At 41.0% G+C, this 13221-nt stretch overlaps 1 protein-coding gene across 3 annotated transcripts; it reads left to right on the forward strand.

Moving 5' to 3' along the window:
* The first annotated feature begins 333 nt into the window (after positions 1 to 333).
* Positions 334 to 11169, forward strand: LOC109466811 (TRAF3-interacting protein 1-like). 3 transcript variants are annotated; one of them, XM_019764650.1, is made up of 15 exons: positions 334 to 742; positions 1072 to 1140; positions 1346 to 1394; positions 1819 to 1931; positions 2211 to 2366; positions 2795 to 2944; positions 3469 to 3561; positions 4805 to 4886; positions 5252 to 5366; positions 6042 to 6128; positions 6971 to 7094; positions 8275 to 8394; positions 8812 to 8926; positions 9382 to 9490; positions 9945 to 11169. In XM_019764650.1, exons 1-15 carry the CDS (start codon positions 608 to 610, stop codon positions 10108 to 10110), a joined length of 1683 nt encoding a protein of 560 aa, XP_019620209.1. In that variant the 5' UTR covers positions 334 to 607; the 3' UTR covers positions 10111 to 11169. The 3 variants fall into 3 exon arrangements, with proteins under 3 accessions (XP_019620209.1, XP_019620210.1, XP_019620211.1); XM_019764651.1 differs by having other exon boundaries at positions 3472 to 3561; XM_019764652.1 differs by lacking the exon at positions 3469 to 3561.
* Positions 11170 to 13221: the final 2052 nt, after the last annotated feature.

Here is a 13221-nt window from a genome sequence, read left to right on the forward strand (position 1 = left end):
GCGTATTGGAGTAATGCATTGGACCCTCTCTGGCCAAATTATGGATACTGCCTGGCCGATTTGATACTGTCTTTTGCCACCCTAGGATCTGCTTGGAGAGTAGAGAATGATATCTCTTTGATATCAGAGCGTATTAAATGGGGAGATTGAATGCTATAGATCCCTACTGGTAAATTCCTTATTGTTCCAAACACCTCCTTGCGGTTCTAACTGTTATTGCAGCCTCAGGTGTGATTTACAGCTGGGCAGGTGTCCGTTCCCATGGCAACCACCCCAACAAGCCACTCCCATCATGCCCCGCTCGGACCGTAGTACGCAGGCGCAAAAGGGTATTATGGGTATGCATTCTTCATTTTGTACCGCGGATATTTCGGAAGAAAGTCGATCTGCTTGTCCTTATATCCTACTTTACCAAGTCGTTTAGGATGGTTCCGGAGTGCTAAAGGTGTTGAAACCGGTGCTGTGCGATTGTTACCACCTCCATCGTCAGTTAAAATAAGTAGACTTCAATGCACATCGAAGATAGCTGTGTAGGACACTGGTGATATCTTGGCGCGACTTCGGATTTTTCTTGCAAGTTGTGTCGTCCTGAGGAAGGAGTGAAAATATGGGGGATGTAGACATCGACAAGGTGGTCAAAAAGACTCAAGACACTCTCGGCAAATTCGTGAAGAAGCCGCCACTTACGGAGAAGCTCCTGAAGAAACCGCCCTTCCGATTTTTGCACGATATCTTCACAGAGGTAAGTTTACAGAAATAGAAACCATGGGGGGGGGGGCGTTTAAGGTTCACAAATTCAAAACCCTTAATTTACTTACTTAACTTGTTAAAAAAAAAACTATGTAGCAAATGAACCAACACCGAAAGGGTCAGCAACTTTCATCCCCTCTAATATTGAAAGTCATGTTTTTGCCAATTCCTGTTGTAAAGACATATGATTATCAAGGTATTAAGATACTATTATATCCCAATTGTACTAGAAAATTTCACATCTCCACGTTATACTCTCTTTTACTCTATTATAGTATTATACAGTATTATTGTAATAAAATTGTTCACGTTTCTGTGCAGCTGATACGATCCAGTGGCTACATGAAAGGGCTGTATGGTGACAGTGAAATGGTCTCTGCAAATGTTAAGGTAAGACATGACAATGGCTGCAGAACCTTGTTATACTTGGCTCCAAATTTTCTCATATTTCCATGTTTTTCCATACTTGCTACACATCCTGATATCATTTGTGATAGATAGTTAAGATGCATACATGTGCATGGGTGTGTGTGTTTGTGTCATGAATGCGTTACCTTTATGATTTGACAAATTTCCGTATCTATTTCTATTGCAGGAAAAAGACAGCAAGATTGCCTTCTTACAGAAAGCTATAGATGTTACTGGTGAGTGTTGTTACCCCTCTATTCACAGATCAATCATCGATGTATCAACCTTTACTACCTTTCCAGTTATTTTGGCTAAAAGCTACTTAATTTAATGTCTTTATTTAGCTTATATTATATATTAGGTAACCACATTCTGAGTCAAAGACATTATACAAATTTTCCCCTAAAAATCCTCCCCAATAGCATAGCAAAGAGATACTTTGGAAAACCCATTGTCACATATTAAATGCCACAACTGTTTTTAGTGATTGTTACCAGAAACACAGCTTTTATTTTTTAAGCTGGTATGTATGTTAATATTTAACCTCATAATTTATTCCACACATTGTACATGTAGGTGTGGTGCCTATTGTGGTGCAACTGATCTTGTTTGACATGTTCAATGATGGTTAAATTCCTGCTGTGTTTCGTTGTGTTGCAGTGATGGTGACAGGCGAGCAATGTTCAGTTCGGCCCTCCAAAGTTGTAGCAGGACACGAACCTGAGAAGACGAACGAATTGCTACAACTCATGGCCAAGGCCATTAAGAACAAGGTAGTTAGGCTAGGGGTTCAATGGCATAATATTTTGTCTTAACTACTAACTCTATAATATTACTAGTAATTGTGCATTTTACTTTTCAAACAGCAATATGTTGTAAAATGTTTGCCAACAGTATATGCCATGGATTTAGGTCCAGACCTATACTAGTAGGTTTGTCATTGCAGAAAGTGTTTCTGAATTGCAGAACAACATTTTAACATTCTGCAATATTGCAGAACACTGAAAAAAAATTTTTGCAGCTGAATTGAAATGAATGTCTGCTGTCTTCAGATGAATAGTGATGAGGCAGTACAGCGAGTTCTGAATGGGGAGAAGCCCGGATCGGGCAAACCACCCACCGGCAAGAAAGGCGACAAAAGCGAACACAGAAGCCGTGACAAGGACAAGGATAAAGACAGAAGACGTCACCATGAAAAAGACAAGGAGGTACTAGTACATACAGAACTTAACCACTGTTTGTATTCTGTATGTGTGTGTTTGTTTGTGTGTGTGTGTGTGCGTGAGCTTGAAGCGTGAAACCTTTGCACAAAAAAAGAGCCCAATAAACTTATCGAAAAGTGTGGGGGTGACCTGATGTGTTTGATTGAAAGTCACCAAAAAGTCTAAAACTTATACATTGTAACCCCATGCGACACTGTTTCCTGCGTATTGAGGGATGAATTTGTCGAAGATAATGTTATATCTTCATCCTGAAGTCAAATTTCCATTTTCTTAAGAGATTTGTGAAGAGTTATAGGGGTTACCCCCCAAAAAACACCCCTACGACAGTGTGAGGAGCTAAATCAAAGCATAGGGGGGCCAAACAGCCTGTGCTCAAACAACCTGGTGAGAACTATATGTCTTTGCCTTCCCAGGACAAGAAGGGTTCTGGTAGCAGGGACCGAGCCAAGGAGCGCAGCAAAGACAGGAGCAGGAGCGCAGACAAGCGAGAGAAGGAGGAGAGACGAGAGAAGAAGGACAGGGAGAAGGAGAACGAGGGAGGGAAGGACAGGAAAGACAGACAGGTGCAGTAGTACCTTCATGGACTTCTGCTTAAGAAATTTTTATCAGAAGATGTTCAATTTTTGGAAAGATGTTGGGAAGATGTTTGGATATCAGAAATTGTGCTCCCAGAACATGGTCTAACCCTGTGTATGTGTAGAAATCCTCAGGAGAAATGCATGAAAGAATAGCCATGAAGTGCAGGGGATGGTCCTGGTGTCCCAGTAAGCCCTGCATGATTGTGTAAAACTCATGAAAACTTAGCGTTAGGTCACACCAATTTGATTTGTTGGTTGAAAACTCATTGAATTTTAAACCAATTCTATTAATCCACCTATAGTAGCACTTGGGTCTATTCACACGATGCTCAGGCCTGTTCTGTGTTGTTCTTTTTCACCTGCCTGCTTCATTCAATCACTGATTTCTTTTCAAAAATCCAAGAAGTCAAACTGGTGTGACTTCCGAATAGATACATTTGCTGGTAGCCTGTGTCGTACAATAAAGATGTTAGAAATTAATTTTTTCACCACCAACATTGTGGCCCCAGCAGAGGAAAGAGGAGGAACGAGAGGAGAAGTCTTCAGAGAAGAAGGAGACACCATCAGAACCTGACAAGGCAGCAGGCGGGGAACAGGAGGAGGTAGCTAGTCCGCCCTCCCATCTTTCTCCTTCCCAGCACCGTGCCCCCCTCCCCACTGGAACTGTCAATTCTCATCTCCTGTGTTCCCTCATCATGCATGTACCGTTTTCTTTAATAAACCAACCTGATATGTTATCATGTAGCAAGCTGCTGATCCAAAATTCAGTATGTCTAACTGCATGCAACCTTCTTAACTTATTTTCATCATAATACAGTATGTACAATAAGGGAAGACAGATAGAATTCCCCTGACATTCTTAGCATAAATCTACAAGTGTCACAGGCGCGTACATGATATGTAATTGTATGTCTGTGTAATCTGCATGCTGTTTGCCGGTTATTTTCTGGTGATGACCAGCGACATTACAGTCTAGGTCCCCACTGGAACTGTCAACCCTTATTTGCTGTGTTCCCTCATCATGCATGTATCTTTTCCTTTAATTAACCTGATTTGCCACCATGTAGCAAGCTGCTGCTACCCATCCCAAATTCAATATGTCTAACAGCATGCAACTTTTTCAACTTGTTTATCTTCATCATTATATCATACAGTACATACAATAAGACTTAGTGAAGACAGAATTCCCCTGACGTTCTTAGCACATAAATCCACTTGTCAGAGACGCACACATTGTACAGTAGGTGTAATTGTACGTCTGTAACCTGCATGCTGTTTATGCCCATCATTTTCTAGTGATGACCAACAACATTACAGTCTAGGTACAGACTGTCAGGTTGCCACTATCAGTCCGATGTAAGCTTGGAAGACTCTGTTGTCATTATGTACATACATGTACATGAATATTTTCTTTTTTTTCTATTCTAATGGTGAATATGCAACCCTCCTAACCATGTCTAACTGTGTTTCCTCCCAACCATACCCTGTGTTGTCTTGTCATCATGAACTGATACATTTTGTCTTCCTGTCATCTTTCCAGTGCAGGACAGCTAAAGCATGGTGGCTGTCCTTGGCTCTACAACAATCCTTTTAATCTGCACCATAATGCATGTTTACATCTTTGTACAAGCATACTGAATGGCATACTAATGTATATGACAACCCCATTGCACTTCTTAATCTCTAAAATCTTCCATCCCAATATCAGTTTTAAGGTTGCACTTGGCATACTCGAACTGATGTTAGTATTTTCTACTCAATTCAAATATTTTAGATAATTACTTCCGGGAAAATACAAAACATAGTAAAATTTTCAAGTTTTCTTCTTTGTTTGTTGCTGTGCAGGAGGAGGGAGAGCAGGTAGCCAGCCGTATCCCCCGGCCCTCGTCAGCCAAGGGACAGAGACGCAGACATGCCCGCGAAGGGGGTACGTACTGCTCACTAGATATGTTACAACCGTGTAGAAACAGTGCCATTTCTCCTATGTTGAACAGTACAAAGATGGCATCGGTAGCACAATGTTTAGAGTGTTGGACTCGGTTCGATACACTCACCATGCCCCGACGTTGTTCCCTTGGTAAAGGCACTTTACACAACCTTCCCTTCCCTGACGGTGGAGTGATGCCCACCCAGCCTCTTCGGCTTATCTATCTGTGTGCCAATACACACTACTTTAATTCTTCCATTTGGTGTGCAATTGTGACAACATTGGCACATTTGCCGCCATAAAAAAAAACAGTACAAAACACGGGTGTACATATCTAGGGTTGAGGATATTGTGTTGTTGCTCAGATGGTTCAGATGGAGAAGCAGACCAGACTCCTGACACACAGGGCGACGCCGGACACGCGGAAATGAACGGGGAAGTCAACGGGACGGACGAGCTGCCTCCACAAGTCATCGCAAGGTGGGTGCAAGGTTTCTACTGAGAACACATCTTCACTTTATTTGCATATCAATCAATAGTTTGTGCTTATAAACCTGCATTTTCCCTCTGGTCTCTCAGTCACTGACGAAAGCTAGCGGATACTAGCTGAAACGTCTGACATTTTCAAAATTATATCCAGTTGCTTGAGTAACTGCTTTTTGGCATATCGTATTACCTGGATGTCTAACCTTCATCGACGCATCTTCAATAGACTTGTTTACCAGTCAGGGATCGCACAAACTGCTTACGTCACAGGACATTTTGAGAAGAATGCTGTTCTAGAACCCAGAAGTTGAACGCAGCTTTCTCTTAGTGTTTCCCTCCTGGCAGATCACTGTGATGGTCTGCATTCTGCTCTAAGATACCAGAATCGGCTATCTGGTGAGATTGAGTGGAAGGAAACAGGAGACAGCCGGTTCTAGAATGGTGTTCTATTCGAAATGTCCTCCCTGTGAACTGAGAGGTCCTGGGTTTGATTCCCTGACATACCCCGATGTTGTATCCTTGAGAAAGGCACTTTAAAATGATTTCCCTCCCTGTACGGTGAAGTGACACCCACCGGGCCTTTTGGCTAATCGTTGATACTTTTGTCCAAACACTGATGAAGACACAGACACATTTGAAACTAAGAACCGCACCATTTTTCCCCTCCAGTCGGAAGATTCCTCGTCCAGGCAGCGCCCGGCCGGCGGCTCCCAGGAGAACCAGAAGACCAGAACCACAGGAGGACCCCAGTGCAAGGTACGTAATGAACTGTCCCCAGTGCAAGGTACGTAATGAACTGTCCCCAGTGCAAGGTACGTAATGAACTGTCCCTAGTGCACTGTACCACAGGAGGACCCCAGTGCAAGGTACGTAATGAACTTTCCCTAGTGCACTGTACCACAGGAGGACCCCAGTGCAAGGTACGTAATGAACTGTCCCTAGTGCACTGTACCACAGGAGGACCCCAGTGCAAGGTATGTAATGAATTGTCCCTAGTGCACTGTACCACAGGAGGACCCCAGCGCAAGGTACGTAATGAACTGTCCCTAGTGCACTGTACCACAGGAGGACCCCAGTGCAAGGTACGTAATGAACTGTCCCTAGTCCACTGAACCACAGGAGGATCCCAGTGCAAGGTACGTAGTGAACTGTCCCTAGTCCACTGAACCACAGGAGGACTCCAGTGCAAGGTACGTAATGAACTGTCCCCAATTAGATATTAATAACACTCCACCTGGCAACTGTGGAGTCTTCACAGTCTTGGCAGTGCTTGGAGGAAATACTGAAACTCTGTCACTTGAATTTTAACTTATGAATGCAACATGGACCACAAAATCCTTCATTTACGCAGAGCCTACATTCTAAAGGTTTAACAAGTAGCATATAGACATTTTCTTGTTAACTGTACATTTGGTTGTACATGTACTATCAGAAAACTGCTCACTAAGTGACACCAACTAAGCTTTGTCAACCAGCAAAATTTGCCCTTGAACGTGTTTCAAAGGGTCAAGATTACAATTGTTTGTATTCCCTTAGGTATGATGACATAAATTTTAAACAATGAATAATTACATGATGATCTAATTTGTTTATTCCAGGATAGGGAGTGGTAAACAAGTGGCAAGTGTCATCATCGACGATGGTGGAAATTCAGATGATGATGATGATGATGAGACATTTGTTGTGGAAGACTCAGGTCCTGTACCACCTGAAATGGAGCCTGTGAGTTAGCTTCCATATTCTCATATTAACAGTTCTATAGAGTAGCTTTATTTAGAATGAGTTCCTATGTGTTACAATGGACCTATAACATTATTACGTCACAGTTTGTTTACCGCAATGAATGCCGGTCAATCGACGTCTATATTGTACAGGGGTGCGTAGCACGGTGTGTGTTTGTGAAGTGTTAGCCTAATATAAGGCTTTTAATACAGTACTACTTTCGTCTAATGTCACAACTAAATCACCCATGCGGCATGTAATGCTGTGTCAACACAACTAGACGCAGCAAAAATCAGACATACCTTACTTTGAAAACTTTGAAATGATCTTTATTCTTTAACTGACCATTCTAGAATGTTCTTTAGAACAGGTAAACAAACTATGACGTAATAATGGTATAGGTCCATTGGTTTACACAGTCAAGAAATTCTAGAACCATGAAAGTACACATATAAGATATCAAGATTTTGGTCATCTTGCCTGTCTCCCAGAACACAATATGTCCAAATCACTTGTGAACACAGGCTCTGTTACATGTCAGTGCACCTTCAGTATTACTATCATGAAAGTTTATCTGTGTTAGTAGTTTCATCTGTAAAACATGTTCAAACTTTTGATCCAACACAAAAAGAGTTCCCTCACCTAGAGCTCAGATCTTCCTCAGTAGACTGACCCAGTGAGGCTTGTTATGTAGCTTGTTTGAAGTGTGATGCCAACACTGGGTCAAAGGTATCAGGTAGACCTTTAGGCCACACCAATTTAATTTGTTGGTTCTTGGATTCGCCTCTTCATTTTTTTCTGATTTGCAAAAAAAAAAAATTTTGATTTCTGGTCCTGAATCAACTGAAAAATGCTCATGTTTTGCCCCCCAACAGTTGAGGAAAGCCCTTTTCTTCCTAGTTGTTACAGTTTTCCCATCTATCATTGCAGTGGTTTGATTAAAAGTTCAAAATTCAATGTTTAAATTTTAACCCAGCCTTTTGTGTTGACTTCATGGCTCATTTTGTAGCATTTAAGCCTATAATAGGATGCCTAGACCTGTTTTTATTTTTATTTTTTTCGCCCTGTCGCTTCATATTTTTTCTGAAAAAATCCGAGAACCAACAAATTAAATTGGTGTGGCCTTGGTATTGTAGCATCAGTTCCCCCACACGTCTAACCTGTTCTCTCACCTCACCAGTTGGAGCCCACCTCAGGAGAAGTGGCTGATGATGGGGAACATGGAGGTCTGGTCAGAAAAATCCTGGAGACCAAGAAGGAGCTGGAGGGACAACCCAAGTCTTCACACAAGAAGGAGCCGGTGAGGGAAAGATATAAAGCCTTTGATTCTCCTAATCTTTTGTACATGTACATAGACACATCGCCTAGATTGGATTTCCTCAAGATCATACACAATCCTTCAATCTGCTATTCTATTGTCCCAAGCAGAACTCAGTTCATGATCAGTCATTTAATTTCCCCTCCCCCACTCACACAGAAATTATTATATTTTACCTAATCCTAGAGAGTTGACATAGAAAAATGTTAAAAGAACAAAGCTAAAGCTAAAGTCAGGTTTGATTTATTCTGCATCATTATCATTGTAATGGTTTTTCATAATCACTTCTTTTAGAAGACTTATTGAAATGCCATAGTCACCACCAGTATGTTTTTTCTTCATTTTGACCATGTAGATCACCTAAGGTTTCTTACTCAGAATAACTTGAATTCCCCCCAGGAGAAGCCCCTAGTTTCAGACGCAGCCTGGAGGAAGGAGAGAGAAATGGTGTCTAAAGAGGTGGAGAAGCTACGGGCAGCCATCCAGGTTCTCTGTCGGAGTGCCAACCCGCTTGGTAAGGAACATGCAGGGTTTTAGTCATCCAACTTTGTCCCCATGGGCAGAAAATAATCTGGATTTCTTTTAATCAAAAACTTCTTCTGAATTAGTAATGTTTGTACTTTACTCCTTGCATTTATTGTTGATTTTGAACATCTGTTCTCAATACAGTAAGACTAACAAAGTGTTATCTACTGTATAGAACAGTACCCCCCCCCCATCTTAAATCCAGTTGCTGAAGGCTGGAGTCACTTTTTCATGTAGTAAAGTTATAATTGAAAGCTTTGATCATGACTAGTTTATTTATGTACTAATTTACTTAGCCAGTACAGTTTACTTTATTTATTCATTTATTTATTTATTCTATTCAGCCAGGCACTCCAGAAATATTTGTAGACTAAGTGTTTATTTTGTTGAAACTTTCCCTCTGTAGTCTAACCTGTAGTTTTGCTTTATGCCGTTGTCTACCAGGTAAAGTCATGGATTATGTGCAGGAAGACATGGATGCCATGCAGAAGGAGCTGGAGGTTTGGCGGAAGGAAAACAAGGAGCTGGACATGGCGATTAAAAGGGAACAAAGGTGTGTGTTTTATATAGATATTAGTACAGTACTATTATTAATACTATTTTCAATAGTCGTTGCCATACATTGTACCATGTACAACTGCCTTGCAGTAAAGTTCTTCTATAAACATTACACAGTGGATAAAGAGACTCTTTTGACACAACCAACTTGATACCTGCGCTGTGCAATGTGAACCCGTCAGAATTGCCCAAGGAAGGGCATAGGAAAAAATGTTGCTTCCTGTTTCCAGACCAACCTTAGAAAAAAACTGCCAACCCTAGCCCCTTTTTTGTGTGGACCCCTGCAAGGGACATAAACTTTTCATGCTGATTGACCTTTTCTTGCTCCATGATCTGACACCTTGGTGATGAAACATTGCACAGTCAGTTTTCCAACATTGACATTGAAATGAGTATGAGTCACAGACCACTACTGTTGATGACAAGATGACTTTGGTCTTCCTTTCCAGTATCACCAACAGTGAGGTAGAGCCACTGAAGGCCCAGTTGTCCGAGCTAGACCAAGCCATGGCTGACCAACTGGACCAGATCGCTGCAGTCAAGGCCAATATCATGCGCAATGACGACAAAATCAACAAGATGATGGCCAGTATGAACTTCGCCTCCAGAACCTAGCACAAACAACTCTGTACAGACCACGTTTTTTGGGGGGTGGTTATAATCAGGAAGACAAGTTTGTCTGTTTTTTGTTGTTGTACAAATGCTGACGATGGTCATTTTGGTAGCCAAGTGACTTAACTGGTAAATTGTGCTGACATTGGCAACAGTTTTTTTCTTTTTCTCAAGGAAAGGCTGTCTCTGATGCTATGGAGAAGTAAGATGAAGTAATGTCAGCCCCATTTACTTGGTGTACACTGAAAGGGAAAGCGTAAGATTAGTATTGTACATTCCAGAATTTCCTCCCTGTACATTTAAGCTAAAGGTGAGTATGATGGGTCAGTCAGTCTTTGGATGCCACCTTTTTTTCGTATTAAGAGAGTGAAAATATGAGGTAGAAAAAATTTACAATTGTAAATAAGACTGTAGTAAAATAGGAAAAAATGAAATTGCAAAATGTTGTCACATCAGTAACTTAAAGTTTGTGGTTCAGAAAAAATATATGTGGATGTTGTTTTGTGAGTAGAGGAACTATCATGAATGTTTATGTGGATTATAGCAAAGTAGCCAGAATTTGAGATATGTCCTAGCCTGATTGTAAGGGATGTTCTTATTGTGTATATTCTGCTACCCAGTTACAATCGAGATTGTATATATTTCTTGAATACTCTGCTGACAATAACTGGAGAAATTGTGTTAACATTATACATCACTTAATACTTTGTCAGATGCAGCCAAAAGCTTGCATGAAATATGCTGTAGATTCAGAAGTAGAAACCATCGACAGGATATGTACACACAATGTTGGCCCAGAACAAGGATATTACCTGTTGCAAAATTGGTATTTAAAATGCCGTAGCCAATGAACTTGTCTCACTTCTCAGTGGAGGATTCTTATTGGTTGACTTTTGCTGTTGTGACAACATCACTGTGACATGATCACACTTCTCAACATACTGTACATTTTGTACAATACATTGTTGATTTACACTGTAGTGCATAGGGCAGGGTCCATCAGTTCAATAGGCCTTGGGCCACACAGTAGTGCAATCACTACAGCAGGGGGCTAGTCCACTGGTAGTGATTCAGCCAGGGATCGAACTCACGACCTGTCAAATGCAAGACCTTGACTTGTTGACCACAAATTTTTGTCACAATTACTCTACATATTTTTCCAACCTGATTCTGCAATATTTCTTCGTACATTACCCATGGTACGCTTACCTTCCACGTCCTCTCACAGAGATACATAACACTTGTACCCATGCACTTCTTACACTTCTTACACCTCACATTTTTTTCCCACTGTTCATTCGGTAAACTTTTCAATTGAATGTCATAAAAATTGTATGCATTCTGCATCCTAGAAAAACACTATAAAAGTACAAACTTCACTGGATAAAGCATTCTAGAGTTAGGGGCTGGGAGCCTGCTTTTCCGTAAATAAAAAGTTGCTGGTGACACATTCGCTTTTGACACATGCTTGTATGATATGTACAGAATACAACATAATTGAATGGTTTTGAGAAGGATTATGTCGATAATATCAATCGGTCGGCAGTTTTTCAGGTAGTATTATTTGTGTTTGCACTGTGGACATCTGAAACATGAAATAAATCGTGTTTGAAAGTTGACAAAGTCTCGGGAGGTTCTATTGATCTGAATAGTGATTTGAATCTTCAAATGTATCCTCTAGCAGTACCCAAGACTTTTAAAAGTCTCAGGTACTTAAAAGTTCTTTTTATCTTCTTTTATACTTAATTGTAAAAGCAATTAGCCTTCGGGCATGATTTTGCGAATAAAGTTTATCATTCTATTGTATGTATTATGTTACATGTACTACCGTATTATATACATGTAACATCACACTCTGATGTATGCATTTAGCCCTATGGGCATGAACATGCAAAGGAAGATTCAATCTTGTAAAAAAAGGTTGCCATTGAGGTGTTTCAACAGCACAAGACCCGGTAGTTTTTATAAACTTCGTTGTAATGATTTTTGCACAGTTGAACTGGAATTTGTGCTGCCCCAAGGCTAAGCTATGGGAGAGACTGAGTGAGTGAGAGAGAATTATTGTCCCCTCACTGCCCCCTCACAGAATAATATTTACTGTCTACCAACCTCGTCATGTGGCCAATGAGAAAGATTCATTTGCATATCGGTAGCGCAAAGGTCGTATTTGCGTTACCCTCAGCACTACATAGCAGTAAATATATACAGTAAAACTTTCGACTCAAAAACATTTTCCCTTTCATCGTCAGCTACGGAACGTCCTCTAACAGGTAAGGCGAAAGAAAGCAAGTGTGATTTTTATGTCAAATATCAGCTTACGTGGACACCGAATTGTGTTGTGGGCAGTGAACTTAAAAGGCTATTCAGGTACAGATATACAGGGCTTAAGATACAGGTTTGGACCTCAACAAGCCAATTATGGGTACAAGCAGTGCTGTAGCTAACCTTCCTTTCTAGTAACCTGTCGCCTTTGTATGAAAATTTACATTGTCATCTTTGAGAACTGTCTTGAGTCCAAAAATAGTATACACCATGACCAGTCTATTTTAGTTTGTTGCATGTGCAGGTACACAACATGCCCAATGTTGAGCCAAATCCTTGAACTGCCACATACGTGAGAGGTCAGGTGTTTAGGGCTAGGGTTAGGGTTGGTATTAGAGTTAGGGCTAGGGTTACGGTTAGGATCATTGTTCAGGGCTAGGGTTAGACTTGATTGGGGTAAGTTAGATTTAGTCTCCCACATCACGACTAAACCCCTCCCATCCCTTGTCTCAGGTATATTGAAAAACTACCAAGTAGTGTTGGAGTCATGTACATGTACATGTATTTGGCAGGATCATGTACACTGTAACGTTATATTGCTTGGCTCTAGGTTCTCTAACTTACATACCAGTATACTAACAGTTTACGTTTAACAGGTGGAGTCATGTGGCGAAGCAGCAGAGTGCTCGACTCGGAACCAAGAGGTCCCGGGTTCGAGTCCTGACATGCCACCGATCTTGTGCCCTTGGGAAAGGCACTTTACACGACTTTTCTAGCACTTCATGAAAAGAGGGATTTACCAATGCTGGTAAATACCAGGTAAGTCTGGTAATGGTTGCTTTAAGCAACCAT

This window comes from Branchiostoma belcheri, unplaced genomic scaffold (genome assembly GCF_001625305.1).
Source record: "Branchiostoma belcheri isolate BF01 breed outbred unplaced genomic scaffold, Haploidv18h27 scaffold17, whole genome shotgun sequence".
NCBI lineage: Eukaryota > Metazoa > Chordata > Leptocardii > Amphioxiformes > Branchiostomatidae > Branchiostoma > Branchiostoma belcheri.

Excerpts from the sequence above, each read along its gene's own strand:
- LOC109466811 (XM_019764650.1), top strand. The coding sequence starts at position 608 with ATGGGGGATGTAGACATCGACAAGGTGGTCAAAAAGACTCAAGACACT. Across the intron at positions 743-1,071 it reads TGCACGATATCTTCACAGAG|CTGATACGATCCAGTGGCTA; the intron begins GTAAGTTTACAG and ends GTTTCTGTGCAG. Across the intron at positions 5,367-6,041 it reads CCTCCACAAGTCATCGCAAG|TCGGAAGATTCCTCGTCCAG; the intron begins GTGGGTGCAAGG and ends TTTCCCCTCCAG.